Raw genomic sequence first — 18,587 nt, forward strand, 5'->3', positions numbered from 1 at the left:
GTCTTAATCTGTTAAGCAAGGCATTTCTAACTTTTCTAAAATCAAAAGTTACGATAAGCACTGCAGATACAGACTTTGAAGTCCATATATATCTGCCATATCTGGCAGCTGGTCATTTCATCATTCCTGGCTTAAATTCCTCTGAATCTTCCTGCCTGATATTTTATATATAGATATATATCTGTGGCCCTTAGAGTTGCAGGAACATAGTGTAGCACAAACCCAAGCAATGGTTGCGATGAGTGGTCATTGGTAGCACCACAGGTGTTATCTCTTAAGTAAGGGGTCTCCTGCCTCATCACGAACGGGCACTGTTGTTAAGCCTTATAGTGTCATATAGTATTATAAATGTGTTATCTGAAACAATCATATGGTGTAATATCTTCACAAAACCTTTGTAGTTGTTTGTGTATATTTACTGAAAAAACTACCTACATAATGACAAATGGCGTATTGTATTTCAGGGCATCCTTGGCTCAGGATTTGCGTTAAAAGTGCAAGAACAGCATCGTCAGAAACACTTTGAGAAAAGAAGGAATCCAGCTGCCAGTCTAATTCAGGTAAATATGAAATCAGTGAAAAGATAACAGTAGGTAATTTAAAGTACATATTGGAGCAAGTTTTATTATTTCAATTTGGAAAGTTTTGTGGAAATAATGTTTAACAGATTGGCTAGTTTCATGAGATAAGTTTGTTCAGTGATTGCCGCGTGTTGCCATAATTGTGTATATAGCATTTCTATGCATCGTTTTTGAAACTAAGTCAAGGATGTCAACTGCATGCCTACAGTTAGCGAATTACTTGGAAAAACAGAATTGATCCCTAGAAAACCCAACTGACAGCACAGCACTCTTGCCTGTATTAAGCTACTTTTCATCTACTACAAGGGTTTGGAGTGCTCCAATGAGTGATATACTTGGTGAAAATGAAAAGTGTCCTGCCCGGAGAATTGCTTTCACTATTAGTCAATTCAAAAACTGGAAATGTAGGCGCTAGCAATTCCAAAATGTCTGAAATTGTCTGAAGTGGTTTCAGCTCCACTATTGACATGATGGTGCAGATCAACAATCTAGAAAGATTTTTGTAAGCAAAAGTGACATGATATTTGTTAAACAGCTGTTTTGCATGGGTTTTTCCCTTAACTTAGAGTCCTAGTTAAAAACGAGAAAATCCTCTAAAGAATGATTTTGCACCAAGCTTTGCTCTACTTGATGCACTGAAAAAAAAAAAGGGGGGGGAAATAATCTTCTAGCATCCTAATTTATTTTCTTGGGATCCCAAGTGTTTTATGTGTGCCACTCATGCGTTTTTTTTAATTCTGAAATAATAAATCCAAATAAAGGAGCTGAGCATGAATATACTAGAGTTCCATGATAAGTTCAGGATAGATGCCAGGCTGTCTTTGAAGCATTTTTAAATTTAATAAATGCTTTCCATTATTACTGTTCAATGATTATTAAATACTAAATGTTTGAGATGTAATATTTATTAGAATAATTAATAAATATAAATCCACTCCTTTTGTATCTATTGTACTGTAGAACGAGTGTCTGGGATATTTTCTAACACATATATTCTAATCTACTTCTTCCAAGTTTGGTTGCCAGAGGAAACACACAATAGATTTAGGTTTTGGATGTAGCTCTTCTTATTATTGTATGACGGTCCAACCAAAATATTAGTAAGACAGCATGCTAAATAGATTAAGAGTAGCTAGCTGACTGATTTCAGAAAGTGACTGTCAATGGACAAAAACATTATGAAAGGAAGACATTTATGGTGGGATTCCAATGATGAAGGTTGTTCAGCATTTATGTGTTCATTTTCGTGTTCAGCATTTTCACTGATCTGGAAATTAATATAAAGTTGCTGATGGAGATATTTGCCAATGGCACAAGGCCTGGCAGAATGGTAAAGAAGAGGGCAGGCACATAGGAATGAACCCGAGGATGATCTGGGTGACTTTATCTAAATGGCTTCATATACCAAATACAAAATTTGACCTAGAAACAATGAATTCAGACTATTACAAGAGGACTCTATCCTAATATTAGTGACTCTGGATGGGATTTGACCAAGGATGAGAAACACAGAGGAGAAGGAGTGAGGAAGAAGGGCCAAGAGCTTCATACAAGTTCCCAGTATGTTACTCCAGCTGGTTTATTACAGTCCTTAGGTACAGAACCAGGAAGGTAACAAGTAGGAGAAGGCTGATATTATCTCTGTATGTGGCGATGCTGGTACTAACATGCTACACATCAACTCAGCATCTACAGTTTGTAAATGAGACTGGAAAACTGGAGAAAGCAAAGAAAACATTGGAAAAAATTAGTCCAGGACTGGAGAAAATTTCATACTCATAAATGCAGGACGTGTCTGAGCTTCATATCATTGTCTACTATAACAGTGCGTGGGCTTTTTTAAATTCTCTGTTGTGGATATTGATAATGAACTACCATGGAAATCAGTGTGCTCTAGCTTATCAGGATAATGTCTATTTCCCAATCAGTTACTCTGTAGAATTAGTCTGTGTTAACTCCTTTGTTGCCATAGATATACTGTCTTCTAGAGCCTTTACCTGACTTAAAGACAGCTAAGGTACCACTGTAGAAAACTGGAATGTTTCATAGGGACATACTTTTCTCAATATGCTTAACTTATAAGAAAATTTCAGTGTGAATATTATTTGAAAAGAAAAGTCCAGAGAGGAAGTACTGGTACCTACAGGACTATTTAATGTAGCAGTCAGAAACATAACAAATTAAAAATAACACAGAAATTTTTGACAATGAGAATGATCAGCCAGTGGAACAATTTAGAAAATAAGTGACAGGTTTTCCCTCTGTAGATGATGTAGATGTATTTCTGGGAGATATGCAGTAGGAAAACATAGGGTATTAGACTCCGTACAAGAATACCTGGATGACATTTAATGGTTGACAATATACAGAAAGCGTAGATACTCAGCTAGTACAAATTAATACAGTTATGCTGACATCAGGGAAGCTGTTCCAGTTTGTAGAACTGAGGATCTGTCTTACTACCTACATGCAGTTATAAATCTAAACGGTGAATACATTTGCAATGCTACGCTTTGGTCACTCACCTTTGAAATGATTTATTTTGTGTTTTTAAACATTTAGCAGTGTTTCAAGCCACAAAGAATACATCACTTTTCTTCTAAACGCTTTTTGTCTGGTTTTCATTATCATTTACAAAATGTATTATGACACTTTCTTTACTTCAGACTGCAATTTTGTGTGGGTGTCCCCTATGGACTTGTCACAAATAAATCACTGGGATGCTTTTTCGAGCACCTTTATGTGTTGAATATCTTGTGGTGCTTCCACGAAGCCAGTAACTCTTACTTCACCATGTAAAGTGCATTGTGATTCACAAAAGTTTTGGTAGGTTTTTACTGGTATTTCCTTAATCAACCTAATAAAGCACATCCCAATCTGAGCAAAATCCCCTCTGTCCGTAATCAGTCCGGTGGCATTGTCACTTCATGTTCTTGGTTCCTTTGTGCTTTTCTATTGTTTCCCCACACCAGGCTTCTTGGCGGTTTTATTCTACCGACGCCAGCCGAACAAACCTGACAGCCACCTGGCGATATTATGAAAGTATTCTTCCTCCCCTCAGGCATGTATCAGTGCTATGAATGATAAAAGAAAGCCATGACTTGTATTGGTTACTAATCTGCTTTTCAATTTTTTGTTTCATTCCCTGCTCCCTTTTGCCTTGTTTTTTCTTTTTTACCATATATCCTGCACGTAGTGTGTATGGCGTAGTTATGCGGCTGATGAGAAATCGGTTTCCATTGCTACCTGGAAGCCTCATTTGAAGGCCTTGCATACCTGCAGCCCTACAAAGTAGGTACAAATATGGCAGCTGGTGCTGTTCTCGATGTCTGTTCAAGCTTATAGAGAATTACTATTTGTCTGTTTCGTCTTGTTTTGTCTTCTTAAGTCCTCTCATTAAAAATTTCAACTAACAAAGCATATCAATATTATCTAGGAGTCTAGGACAGTGGGACAAATACAAATCATTGCCATCTATCTGAGCACAGGCATTAGAAACTTTTTCCCAAAACCCCACTCATATATGAAGGTTAATGTTTCACTCAGTTCCAAATTATCTCTAGGGAGGAAAATACTAAGTTTAACGCAGAGCTTGTTCCTTGATTTAATGGTATTTTTATGCCTGTGCCTCTGTATAAGGCTATAGCTACAGATCTACCTTTGTGAGGGAAGAGAGCCTTGTGGTATTCTGCAGGTGAATGCACTGGGGAATCTGCTCCTTTTCATAGAATCACAGAATCATTAAGGTTGGAAAAGACCTCTAAGATCATCGTGTCCAACCGTCAACCCAACACCACCATGCCCACTACACCATGTCCCTAAGCGCCTCATCTACACGTCTTTTAAATACTTCCAGGGATGGTGACTCCACCACTGCCCTGGGCAGCCTGTTCCAGTGCTTGACCACTCAAATTTCGTTGTAACTTCTGGTATATTCAGTATTTCCTTAGGGCAAATTATATCCTCAGTTATACATGCAGTCAGTGGAAGACGACTAAAAAGACCTGATGTCACAGTTTGGCAGACAGGAAATATTTTATGTCCTCGTTTGGGTGAGAATGCACAGAGCACTGGCAGCCCAAGACTCTTCAATAATTCAGTAAAAGATTTGCCAGAAGATAGTAAGCTGACTGATTCAATATGGGGCACAAATCAGGAAGTAAAGGATACTCGATAAAGATCAAAAAGGAGAGCGCTAAGAGCCTTATGGGAAAGCTCTGATAAGCATCCTGACTGTTGTTATTGCAGACAGTGCAAGAGAATTAGTGGTTTCTCTCAAAGCTGGGTGATGAACATCCACATGACAGTAAAAAGGTAATCATGTGCCAAAAAGCTCAGCCAAAAAGAGGTTTGGCTGGGTACCCAAAGCTGATCTTTGAATTTCAAAGAGTTGACAAGAACAGAGCCATAAGTAATCCAATACCATAACTGTAATTCCAAAATGCCTCAAACTAAAAGTAGCTTTTAGATTAAAAGCTACATGGAATATTGATTTTTGACATATACAATGAGGTTGAAGGCAACATTGGTATAAATGGATGGATATAAAATTACATAAATAATGAAGCTGTATCCCACCTAAAATATTCTAAAATATGACTGTCCCTCAAAAGTGCATCTACTTATTATTTTAAATAAGCCTATTGCTGTGCTATCCTAAAATTAAACCTTTTTATTTACCAGAGATAACTTTATCTAATAAGAGCCTACAGCTTTCTGTTATATATGTGTCAGCAATGCATTTTGCCTAAGTGCTTTGCCAACTCAGTCTGCAGTGGTATGTACTAAGCATGTTATGCATGTGTTAAAACAACTGAAAAGTTTCTTTTTCAGAAGCATTGTAGTTATGAGTCTTGCTTGAATGTTTCTGTGGTTGCAATGTAACGTGTGTGTTGTACACTAATTAACACATCCATTTACGTTTATCGTATATCTAACATCATCTGTAACTAAGTAATGTGATTACTATCTGCATAACAAGTATGTTTTTCCCTCCCACTCCCTGACCTGAAGAAAAGAACAAGGGGAAGCTTCTAGCAGGTTTGTACTTTATTTTGTCTCCTTTATCTGTGAAATCGCTGCTTCTTAATGGCTTTTAGATGTCTCAGGTTCTGTACAGTAGGTTCAAAGAACTGTAACTGTTAACTGATAATAATCACAAATTGCTTTTTTTTAAACTCATATCAATAGACTAATGCTGCTGAAATTTGCTTCTTTGTCCCAGTTTTTGTATGGAAAAACCAGGCAATTTTTTACTTTTCTAGCCACATGTTTTATCTTTGAGGGGGAGCTCGGTTTGAACAGTGTCAGAGCAGCCAGTGGAGCAGCCTCCCCAGACCCCGCTCCTGGGCAAGGACGCGGCCCCTGGCTTCTGCCAAAAAATCAATCCTCGCGGTTTCCAGGAATCGCAGTGGAAGTTACAGGCATAGAGTTGAATTTGGCTTTGTGAACAAGCCCTCCAGCCCTCTGTCACAGGGGAAGGACCCCCCGATGGGGCTGGTTGGATGTCACCTCAGCAAGGGTCTGTGCTGCCCTGCAGGAACATCCTCAAGGCTTCCTCAGTCCCAGGTCTCCACGTTTCCTAACCTTTTCCTGCCATCCCCTCCGAAGGAGCGTTTTGGGACACGGCAGGTGGGGGGAAAGCACCAGGGGCGGAGGAGGCAGCCTGGCATCTCTCCTTAAAAAAGCCCCAGTGCCGCCGGCCGGGAGGGCGGGTGGGCTTTGCACCCAGCCTGGGTGCCGGCTGAGGACCAGCTGCCCCCAGCACCCAGAGGCAGGCCTTGGCAGGGCTACCCTCGCTGGGTAAATAAAGCCCTGGAGATGCACGTCCTAAGGCAGTAAGAGGAAATGCTGCTCTTTGCCGTACTTATAGCGCAAATCCTTAGGGACAGGAAAGGATTCGGTGGCTACAAGAGAAATTACACTACCTCCGAAACTCGTTAGGGATGGGAGTCAGCAGGCGTTCGGCAGCCAGCATTGCGGTATCAGCACGATCTGAGAATAGTGGAGTTTACCTCCGAGCAGAAAACGATGAAAAGCTAAGAAAAAAGTGTCGGTGACACATCAACCCCTGAAACACATCCGTCCTCGAGTTGTACTGTGGTTCACAAACTCTTCTGGGTTATTCAGTCTCCTGTGAGGAGTCTGAGCACTGCAGCACCTCACACACAAACAGGGGTGCAGCATCTTCACAGGGATTACCCGTGTCCCTCTCCACTTTCCAGACTGCTCCTCTGGCGCCTGGCTCCATCCTTTTCCCCGGCTGTTAGTGTCACTGGAACTCGAGGGGACTGGATTTGCTCTGAGATGTCCCTCAAGAGCACCTGCTCTGTCAGTTCTGTGACTTTTCATATGCGTTACCTCCATAGGCATGCTAGCAACGTATTGATCTCACTAAATTATTAGAGATCAAAACTTTTTGCACTCGCCAGCCCTATTTCCTACTCCTTCAACAGCAATATTTAAAATTGACTTCAGCTTTTTTAAAGGTGAGACTGAAGTTGGCAGTAAATGAGTACGTACCTCCAAAACAGTGATTTGTGCAGAGGGGAGAGGTTATTCCCAGTTGTACCTGCCAGCACTTAAAGAGACAAATCTACTTACAGTAAGTAGAAGCTAGATGCAAAAAAGATACCCAGCTGTCAAAATTATATTACATGCTCCATGTTAGTGATAACTCTTGTGGTTTTAAAAGTAGTCAATGATTTTTTCACTTTATTTTCACTGAATGGAAGATGTTTGTCCCTTCTGAAACTCTTAACTAATATGTGCACTGCTGCAAATTAGTGTAAGTATAAAAATGAACTAGTCAACTCCTGAGATCCTGGTCTATAGTAAAAAGCCTACAGACCACTCAGTGCCTTTTAAAAAAAGTGTGTTTTGTCGGTGGCTGTTATCATTCTTATGCTGATATATTGCTGTATGTTTGTATCACTTAAAATACATGTGTATGTGGTCTTTTGTGGTAAAAGTGTAAATGCAAACTGCTGCAAAGTACTTCGAGATAACTGTCCTCGAGTATTTAACTTCTTTCTTACTGCAATGCTGAGTGACTTGCATGGGATGCTGTGTGAACTAAGTAAGCTGCTTCTTGTTTCACTCCTTAAATGAAGATGTGTTTGCACAAGTAGTGCATTGAATTGCTTTCTGAATATGCTCTGTACTCTCCATTCTAATAACAGTGGAGAAAAACTTTCATTACTTTAGGTAAAAGTTAATTATTTTCTTTCCTACCAAAATGACTTTTATATTTACAGAAATGAATTCTTGCGTTTTGTCATGTATAGACCTACAGTCTTTCATTAGGTAACTAAATGTTGCTGTGCATTTGAGTTGAGAGCTGTGCTTATGAGGCTGTAGCTTCATACTGATTTTAAGAAAAATATGTATGTTGTATTTCTGAGAATATTATACACAAGTATTCTAATTAATCATTTATGAAAAGTAATGGTAGACAACCTCTCTAGTGTATCCACGCTGTAAATGAGATACTTCTATAAATCAGTTCTAGAGTTCTGCAGGTCATTTAAAAAGCCTGTATGTTAAATTCTCCATATCTACAAATGCACACACTGAACACAAATAATATTTATTTCTCTTCAATTATACAATGTGGCTGAAATTCTTCCTGTGCAGGAAACTAGATCAAGACTGATGAACCTTACAACATCCTGAGAGTATAAGCAGTCTTAACCTGGGTGTAGGACATGCATTGGGTGTCTGCAAAGAGTGAATGTTACCCATCTTGTATTGTAACTGGTGAGCCTGAATATGAATTCCCTATTCAGACAACTCTCTCTGATGCAATAAGGAGGAGTTTTGCCAGTATAGGAGCTTGGGGGAAAAACTCATCCCTGCTCTGAGGGAAACAAGTAAATGGTACTTTGGCATTCTCTCCTATATCAGATCTGTTTCTAAAAATAGATTTAAGGTAAACTCTCTGCATGCACCATATGAAAAAGAAATTGCCAGTGATGCAGAATCTAACTTGAGGTGGAAAGCCTAACCCCTTACCTAGCAGTGGAATGCTTAGTAACTCGGTCCTCTATCTCCCCTCACTCCTAGTAAGCTTTGTAGTAATAAACAGAAGCTCTTCAGGATGTACACCCCTCGGAAACATAGGTATTCAGCATCCTGCCTATTCACATGATGTTTGAGAATGCCAACTAACATCAGGTGCATGATTCATTTACTTCCCCTCCTCAGTGCTTTGAAGTTCCTTACTTCTCCAAAGGAGGTTTCTTGATTTTTTTTTAAGTGCTTGTGGTTCCCCTCGTTGCTTGTTGCCTGCAATGACATTAAGACAATGGCAATAATACCAGTTCTTTGAATCTCATCTGGTCAGACAAATGCAGTGTGCAGCACGCCGCAGTTTGCCGAAGCCCGGTTCCCCTTCTCTGCCTGAGACTTGAACTTTTGGAATGCATTACCCTGCAGAGATCTAAAACTGGGGTTGAATATTTGGGTAAAGACATTTCCCCAAGTCCAAGAGGATTTTTATAACCACGGCAGCTGAGTTCTCCATCTAATAATTAGTGGGGAATATTAAGCTATAACACGCTAGGCAATACCAACAGACAAAATATGCAATTGTTGTTGAGAAGAATCCCCTTGGACACAGCCCGTGGAAGCTGTGCCTGCGCCCTGCACTGGAAGGTAGAGGAATGCATGTAAAATCAACCATCTGCTTCAGCTGAATTCTGTGGAAATTGTGTCTTTTACCAAAAATGGTAATTCCTAGATGGATGGATCTTATGGGAGGAAACCCTTGATTTATAACTAAAGCTTATTACATGTTTTGTCTTACTTTTTAAAAATAATTTAAAAGACAATAGAAGTACAAACTGGTGATAGAAAATGGAGATTTAAAAAAGTTTCTCTTCATCCGGAAACTGTTTTGAAAAAGGAAAAAATACACAAAACCCCTGAACTTCATTTATTTTTTTCTGTTTGACAATTGAACTTTAAGACATTATGTCCCTGAAATTCTTGTTATTACTCATTGAAGGTATGAGATATAACACTACATTTCTTGGGTTCATGCTCCTAGAATGAGACTGGTGGAGAAGTCTTGAATGTTTGAACTTCAGGCCTCGCTGTACTATCCGTTGCATTTGCATTTGTTCAGCTTAGCTTAATTTCAGTAAAGTCAGCCGTAGGCTTGGTAAGAATCAACATCTGTATCTATTGGAAGTTAACTGCTGAAAATTGGCACGTACATTTGCTTGCTGTTGTTTGTCATGGGTGATAATTTTTGTCAGTTTTAGCTTGTGTCTCGGCTCGAGATCCAAAGCATTCCCCCTCACCCTCAGGCGCTCCAGTTACTTCTGATTTATTTCAATTTTTTCCTATTCCTGCTTCCACCAGCCGGCTCAGTATGAAAAGCTGAGAAAGAAATTGTAAATTGTGACTAGTAGCAAGCAGTAGTGCTGCAGGTCTGAGGCTGAAGGAGGGCAGAAGATAAACTTGACCAGAAATGCAGGAAAGTAGGCAGGGAAATAGGGGAGCAGGACTGGGATGCAAAGAGATGCTCAGTTAACCAAAAAATATAGTAAGATGGTCCATGGAAGACACACAGAGCTGTGAATACGGGAGAAAAAGCAAAGGTTTGTAGGCATTTATCAATTAAACCAAAATCTTTTCAAGTCTAGTCATTTGGTCCAGCAGATGTGTTCATTCCCCCTGCAGTGAAGCTACAGTGACCTCTAGTGTCTGTAAACCCCTATTTCTTCTATAAACACCTATGAATCAAAGATGGAAAAGACAGAATTTTAAGAAGAAGAAACAAGAACTAGAAAGTCCTTTGCTATCCCAGGGAAGTGAATGGCTCATGCATGTACTGATGGGAAGAATCAGCAGAAAGATCCTACAACTGACCTTCCAGAAGGCAAACAAATAGAGAAAAGTCACTTGCTTTTTTCCCGCAGGTGCCAGTTGTAATTGATCTCCACTAAAAGATGCTTCAAAGCTTCAGTGTTATCGATATGAACACATTCCACAACCTGCGACCTGCAAGAATAGGTCCAAAGAGATCACCATTGCCAGGGAAGATTGTAATAGGAAGCAAATATGTATATAAACCCACTGGGATAAACTAACAATCACGTAAGGTACAAGAAATGATGGACAGACACACATCTAAAGGAATACAGAGATGACTGGAGACAGCTCTGGTTCTCTCAGATCCTTGTCATTTAGGTCTGATTCAGGAACTTGTGCATTTTCATTTTCCTGATTCTTTCTCATGGTTTTTGCCGTTTGGACCAACATTCGACTTAAAGTTTGGGAGTACTTACAGGGATATGTGAATTTCCAATGGCCATTAACAGGGTTACATTAATTCAAGGGATTTCTTTTGGATATCATGTAAAAAGAGAGGAGAAAGGGGGAGAAAGAAAAATATAATAGGCTAAGTTCTGCAAGTGGTAAAGGATTTTTAGCACGGCACTGGACAGTCATTTACATCATTAAATCAGAGTAAAGGGCCTAAAGGCTTCAGTGGCCACTGATTCAAATGCAGAATGCCCAAGGATGCTTGGAAGGGCATAAGATTATCTCCACTTTGTATCTCTAATACTTTCTCCACCACTATTGCAAGAGAGAACCAAGAGCCAGGAACTATATAACCTATAAGGAAAGGGACTTTCACTGTGGGAAAAAGCCTAGTCAGGATGCCCCCAAAATGCTCTGATTCAGTTATTCCTTCATGATCTGTTATTTATCATATCTAAAAGAGCCCCATGGCAGGGTGCTCCCAAGGACAGCAGCTTTCTTCTCTCAAGCGTGAATTCTCCACTGTTGCAAGTCATACAATTTATGCCTACGCTGAGTAGGACCCAGCGACTTCAGGAACATTTCCCACCAGTCTCAAAATAGGAACAGGGATCCAAGAAGCAAAGAACTGCTATAACTTTGTCTTTGGAGAAACTCTGAAGATGCAAAATAGAGTTTCCAAACCACGCTTCCTTCAGGGGCTCCATTTCTCTTCACGACGCACCATCCTCCGCATGGACCCTTGGCATGCCATTACATTGCCATTGCTACAAAGCAGATTTTTTTTTTTTTTAAGTCTGCATTTTAAATTAATATTTTCATTCTCAGTGTTGCACTTTTGAAAAATGTCTCTAGTACAGATGAAGTGTCTACTGTTCCTTTCACCATTGCCTCATTGCTTTGATTTGGAGAACTAAAGATATTCAGGTTAGCTATTGTGTACCATTCAGCTTTTATAAATGAAATAACCATGTGTACAAATAATTTAAAGACAGCCATTGCTTTCATTAGCACAAATTAATTGACAGAACAACATGTGTGCTTTTTTCATTTTTTTATTTTAATTTTTGTTTTGGAGTCAATGGGATTATAAAAAATATGGTCCATACTGATCATTTTTATGGCTGTTTTATCAATTTTCCTTTCATTTTAATTAGTGCAACAGGAAGAGAGCTGTCCAGAAACTTTTTTATTCTAAGATTTGTCAACAAAAATATAATTTGATTTCATGCTTCAATAGCAAATACAATTGGAGCCATAAGAGGAGTTAAAAAAAGCACAGGGGACACATGCCTAGGAATAATATCTTTAATAAGAAGTCCATTTTGATTCTGTTGCTCATGCTGTATACTATGACAATACAGTAATGTGGTTAATAAATATTTTACAGCTTATATTTTCATTAAATTGTACAATGCAAAAGATTCCTGACCTGAAATGTAACTCAGTCTTGAAATGTGATTTTTATTGAAAACTAAATTTTAGAATTCACTTTTCTTTCAAATAGTAGGTTCTGTGGGTCTTTTGTATTGCCTATGCAACAGCACACAGTACTGCAGGTGTGGGTAACAATTTGCAACGGAAATAGTTAACATTTCCAGCACCATCATGTGTTTATTTTAACAATTGCTTACTTTGGGCAAGGGAAGAAGGGGATTACATTCAGAAATTATAGTAAAGGTATTCTTTCAAGTGATTCAACATGCCATATAGAAATACATTTATCTAATAATCTTTCTATTGATGTGCTCATTTTTTAGCATTCTTGAAAATTATCACATTATAAGCTTCCCAGCATGTGCTTTGCCTGCTACAAGCTGCATCCTTTCTGCTCTCAGTGATGTTTGTATTTGGAATGAAATGCTATGCTATGCTATGCTATGCATGGACAAAGACATCTGATGATCTCAACATTTCACAGCCACAGAAGTTTATAACTACATTCCATTTCACGTAATTACATATTAACACTGTATTTTCAGAGTGCAGTAGGTTAAACATCTAAGAACCACGTAGTCCATGTTAGCATTAGTTAATTAGTTGCAGAATCCATTTCTGTTGAAAACATCTTATGGGCATGCTGAAATTAAAAGCAAAGACTTTGGGAGTACTAGAAAGTCTCTTAACTTCAAGTACAATTATAATTTGCAGGTAGACAATCTTTGCTATAGGTGTTTTAAAAGCACCCCCAAAGCCTATGCCGGGGCAGTAAGACTGCAAGACCCAGTAACATCATACCACGAGCAGCTACTGCATTGCTCCCATCATGTCTCTCCTTGCAAGAACAGGACCACTGATCAAGATGACCATTCTGTTGTACAGGCGATTGAACTTAACCTTGTAGATAAAACAAGGCTTCCAAACCTTGGTATCAGACTTCCTTTCTGTTTCCCCTTTGTGCCTTCTGCTACAGGAAGAGACAAACAAAAGCAAAAATGTTAAATAATGAAAAAGCATAGGCAGATAGTCAGGATGACCACAGGATGTTCATCAGGTACGTTTGGACATGAGCAAAGGTAATTTAAGCACTGGGAAGTAAAAAATCTACATATCCCACGTTTAGCTGACTGGAGGGGAGGGTTAGAAGCACAGGAGGGAAAAAAATCAGCTTACAATTGGCCAACTGTAAGACCACGGGGCCATCATTGATCCAGCAGTCACAGTCATGAGCTTGGCTGGTTCTCTAGTACCTGTCCTAAAGCACCTGTCCAATGCCACCTGCAGGTAGTCAGCTCCCAGCTTAATCTCCAGCAAGACTTTAGTGAGCACACAGCGTATCATTACATTTCCATTAATCGGTCATCACGCTGTTTCTTGGATGTTTTGTTAATTTTGGTTTCGTCTTGTCCAAGCAAATGCTGTAACAAGGAATTCTGGATATGAGTGATCACTAACAATGCATATGAAACATTGGAAGTGCCACATTTTGAAAAAGCATGAATATACTAACAGTATTTTTGCCTGCTTAAAAAAAAAACCAAACACTACATGGCATGCAGTAATAATAGAATACATTTTGTTCTTGTTTATCTGAAGAGATGGCCAGAAATGCACTGAGCTGGGCTGACTAAGATAAAAATAAACCTGTTTAAAAGTCAAGGAATGAAAAAAAAAAAATCTTAGAGATTAATCTATAACAATTGGGTGAAATTTGTTTCTCTGTTAATTTTAATTTCCTTTACAAGGTTATTCTGTAAAATAGATTGCTATTGATAATGCCTCTATCAAAAAAAATTACATCAAATCAGTTTCATTCCCAAATGAAATATATTCAATGAAAATAAAAGTGTGTACGAAACAGATTCATGCTATTGAGAATTTTTAGAAATTATTTCCTAATATCATACGATAGAAAAAAAGAAAAAGGAGTGGAGCAACCGTGAAATAAAATACACTTCTCTTCTTCACAGTCAAAAGCTAAGTTTTAAGGAGCGGGTCCGCATGGCCAGCCCACGAGGTCAAAGTATAAAGAACAGGCAGTCTTCAGTTGGAGATCGCCGGTCACCAAGTGCCGACATTGCCACCGAGGGCAGCCCAACCAAAGTCCAGAAGAGCTGGAGCTTCAACGACCGAACCCGCTTCAGGCCCTCGCTGCGGCTGAAGAGCTCGCAGCCCAAACCCGTGGTCGACGGTAGGAGTTTTTCTTGCCTCGTTTGCCACTGCGCGCTGCTGCCAGCCTGCTCACACTCTCGCACACCTGCACGGTGAATGCGACCCGTTTTTGGCAAGCAGAAAGAATCGTTGTATCGGTGCAGAGATACTAGAAAGCTATAGCCTGCTTCAAACAGCATGCCGACGGGATTTTTTGTTAACAAGAAATCTTGTGTCAGTGGTGCATAGGGAGCAACTGGTGGAAATGGGGGTCACTATGGAAAATCGCAGGTGGACTAAATGCATCCCACGGGTTTGGCTGCAGCCGCTCTGCCGTGGCGGCCCCTCTCCCACCGCTGGGCGCAGCTGCTGCCCAAACCCGCTGCTCTCGCCGGTGGGCCACGCACCATGGCCAACGCTGCGCTGGCTGCGCCTTTGCCAGCCGAGAGCACAGCTTGTACGGCTCTGGCCTCCCCGGGCAGAGGAGCTGGGAGATGCCCTCTTCCCTCCACTGGGAGCACAGCCCCCTGCCACCAAGAGATATCCTACGGGGTGCTTTAAGTTGTACAGGGTTGTATCAGGTTCGGTAAGGCGGGCGGCTTTAGCAAACAAAACCAGCATTATTTCTTTTATGTATTGCTTTCTAAAGGGTATTTTAGGTATAGGAAGGACTCTAACGTGTCAAGAAGTGGATCTTTGTGAAAATGGCTCGCTGACCCCGCAGCAGGCAGGAACATAGCCTTTCCCACAGGCTGCCTCCCCACGAGAATGGATGCTGCCCCTGTCCGCTCTCCGTTCACCGGCTAAGGTCCTCTCTGGCATTAAACTAGCCAGTGTTCAGGCAAAGATCTTCATCTGCAAAAGCTTGCCAAAACCGAGACAGTGACTCCCCGTAACCAGGGAGCACCGAAGCCGGTGAGAGCAGCCTCCCGGCAGGCGGGAGCCGAGAGCAGCAGAGAAGCCCGACTCCTGTAAGGGACGGGTCCTGCACGGAAAGGTGCACTCACACAGCTCTGGGGGTACCGCTGCCCCAGAGGATTTGGATTTGGGTTTCTCCATTCACATTTTTCCCAACTTATGAACGTTCTGTTCTTTCTTATGGGACTCCAGGGTAGAAAATAAGGGAAACAAACTGATCGGCTACAACAGGAGGCAGTGACCCTGACTGTATGGGAAAGGTACAACATAAATCATTTGATCCAAGTAAAGAAATATAACTTTAAACTCTTTCTACGATGGCAATCATGCATATTACATCCAACAATTGTGGCAAAACTAATTAGACAGAAGTGCGATTTTGGTGTCTGCTTCCTTTTTAAGAGCACATATTATCACAGACATGTAGGTTGCAAAATACCCATTGAACTGAAATGCCCCATCCCTCAGCTGAGGACGTCCTACGCAACACTCTCTTCAGGAAAAGCCTGGGTAAATAAACATTTCCTGGAGGGCAAACAAGACAAACCAACAGTGTTTGCTAAGGTGATCGTTCCAGGCTAGCCCTCCCCCACAGAGACCTCTCAGATGCCCAAATCCTGATTTGGCTGCGTTACAGTGAGCTACTGGGGTGTACCAGCCACCAGGCTGCTATCCAGGTTGCTCACCGCTCCTCGCTCCATTCTGGGGCACGAGCCCTGGCTCATGTCCCGTGGCAGCTGCGGCACAGGGGCTGTGTGAGGCTGGCCTGGGTCTCATGCTGACGTGGAGCTGGGACAAGGCCACTTGCTCCACAATGGGAAGTGAGAAATGCTTTAGGTACCAAAGTGGATTTGAAGCTACCCGGTCTAAATTTAGGCTTCCTACGTAATCACTTATATAGTGAGAGTATCTCCCCAAAACCATGCCGGAATTGATTTCATAGGTTAAATGCCCGTAACTCACACTGCACCTTGAAGTGACCTAAAAAGACAGTCATCTGTTGGGCACACACCCGGGGCATCAGCGGCTCACTTCTGACCCAGCCCCGCAGCCTGCACCTCGCTCAAGCATCCGTTTAGTTTTTCACCAGCCCATTTGTCACAGAAACATTTCCTCAGTGCATCCTCTATTTTGTCCTGTACGTATTGTTGATAATAGCAATGATCTGCACGAGAAGATCATGTTCCCTCTTATTGTCTCCCTTTCATGGAAAAGGTGGCATAAACGGCACATATTTCTGTAGATAAAAGATCATAACAACAACAGAGCGTTCACTGCTGCGCGTAAACCCTTAAAGATCTTCCTGCCCCTCAGGGCAAGCACAGCCTGTTTCCTTGTCAGCGGTTTCCAGCTACTAGTCCACTCTTAGGAACTGGGGCCAACAGATATGACCAATTTCTCATCTGTGGCAGGAGGAACAGCTTCCATTGTGTCCAGCTTTTAGGCAAATGCCAAGTTTCCACTCTGGGACTTGGTCCAGCTACTTCTAGGACTGGTATCATCAGAGAGATGTCCAGTGTGCTCACTGCTGAGAGGCAGCTCCCTGCTACCTTCCCCAGTTTGTTGCAGGAAAAGTCAGGTGCTACCAACCTTGATTTCTTTTTTTTTTGGTGTGTTACCAATTTCAGAGTTTGATATGCTTTCTGCATTTGACAGCTCACTGAAAAGGATCTGGAGATGATATATTTAGTTTATAAAAACTTGCATTTTTCACTGGATGAAAATATAGGTTTTGCAGCATTTTATTAATATTTTTCAGTTGTCAGTTTCCTCCCTGAGGCATTCTCCAGCCAAAGAATTAATTATTTTGGTGTGCTGATATTCCAGCCAAACTAGAAGCCACCACTTTCTAGATGAAAGCCTGGGCACAAAACAATACTCTTGAAAATCTAGTCCTTCTGGTGATTCTTACATCTCCATAGCATGTTTGGGGGGAAAAGAAATGAGACCTTTTGGACAGAGACAACATAGTGCTGGGTACCCATCCAGTGGCAAAATTTTATATCAGTGATCTAATGAAAAAATAATAAACTCTCGCTATGAAATTCCCCTTCCAAAAGAAAACACGCTCATATTTGCTTGATTTTTCGTTCCATACGGGATTTGGCGTTGTAAACGTTCTTCCATTAGCACAGACGGAGGAGGAACTACCTCGTTGCGAAGGTCAGGTGGACTGAACTCTGTGTAAAAATAAAGCAAAGAGGCAAATATATAAGTAGAGGGTTCAGAAAGGAAGAGAAATCATTAGCGTACAAGGATGATCTAAGCCAGATAGTCAACATAGCGACTTTGCAGGGCTGACTGAGTTTTGATAAAGGACATGGTTGGAATCTGGGCCAAAATGATCAGGAAGAGACTGCTGGAAAAACTAAACATTAGCAGTTAGAAACTGGCCTGTAAAGGGAGGTTTCTAATCCAGACAGGAGCTTATGGAGGCAGCGAAGAGGCTAACATGATTGAAAATGTAGTAGCCTTGCTCTTAGGCTACCCAGTAACAAAAGCTTACTAATGCTCCCTGGCTGCCTACTAAAATCACAGAAGGAGGTTTCTTGGCAGTAAGCAAACCACTTAAGCTGGCCACAGGTATCTCCCAAAAGGATTTTGGCATAGCAGCCTTAGAACTGCCAAAACTGTTGCACAAATGGCTTTATTTATGGGTAGCAACAGTCCTCTGAAACTGCCTATAAACCATTTATTGCTATTGCCAAAGCGGGCCTGGCAACGGCAGCAATTATTTCAGCTACATATGTGCATTTGCAAATGGAATCCAAACCTGAGAGAGCTTTGATGGCTGGAGAGAGCTTTGGTGGCGTGGCTGCAGACACTCTCTAGAGTATTTAAAAGCAGCACAAGGGAGCGAAATTGAAGACCCAGACTTATGTGATCTGATTTAAAATACATGTCCAGACTCTGGTGAAATGTGGCTCACAACTGCCAGAACTCTTGTTGAAGAGGAGACCCTGCACAAACTAACAAAGGTGCCAGGGTGCTGTATTTCCAATCCCTGTTATCAGTTTAAAAGGGAATTATCAGGACCAAGCAGATCAAAGGGAAATCTTCGCCACAGAATGGTAAATAGTGAAGTTTTGCAAAGCGCACACTTAAAAGGTTACAAGAATGGTATGGGGTCATGCAAGAGCCTCCCCCAAAGGGATGCCACATCACATGGGGAAAGGTCCTGCCTGACCTTGGAGCCGCACGCAGCCACCGCCACGCTCGTACACC

At 41.1% G+C, this 18,587-nt stretch overlaps 1 protein-coding gene across 1 annotated transcript in view; it reads left to right on the forward strand.

Annotated features, from left to right (window-relative positions):
• KCNQ5 (potassium voltage-gated channel subfamily Q member 5) overlaps positions 1-18,587 on the forward strand; it is a 300,311-nt gene that overhangs the window by 261,097 nt on the left and 20,627 nt on the right. Inside the window, exons 7-10 of the mRNA XM_075145320.1 lie at positions 465-560; positions 3,778-3,872; positions 5,595-5,621; positions 14,264-14,484. Coding sequence (XP_075001421.1) covers positions 465-560; positions 3,778-3,872; positions 5,595-5,621; positions 14,264-14,484 — 439 coding nt within the window. The remainder of the gene's footprint in view (positions 1-464; positions 561-3,777; positions 3,873-5,594; positions 5,622-14,263; positions 14,485-18,587) is intronic.

This window comes from Calonectris borealis, chromosome 3 (assembly GCF_964195595.1).
Source record: "Calonectris borealis chromosome 3, bCalBor7.hap1.2, whole genome shotgun sequence".
Taxonomy (NCBI): Eukaryota; Metazoa; Chordata; class Aves; order Procellariiformes; family Procellariidae; genus Calonectris; species Calonectris borealis.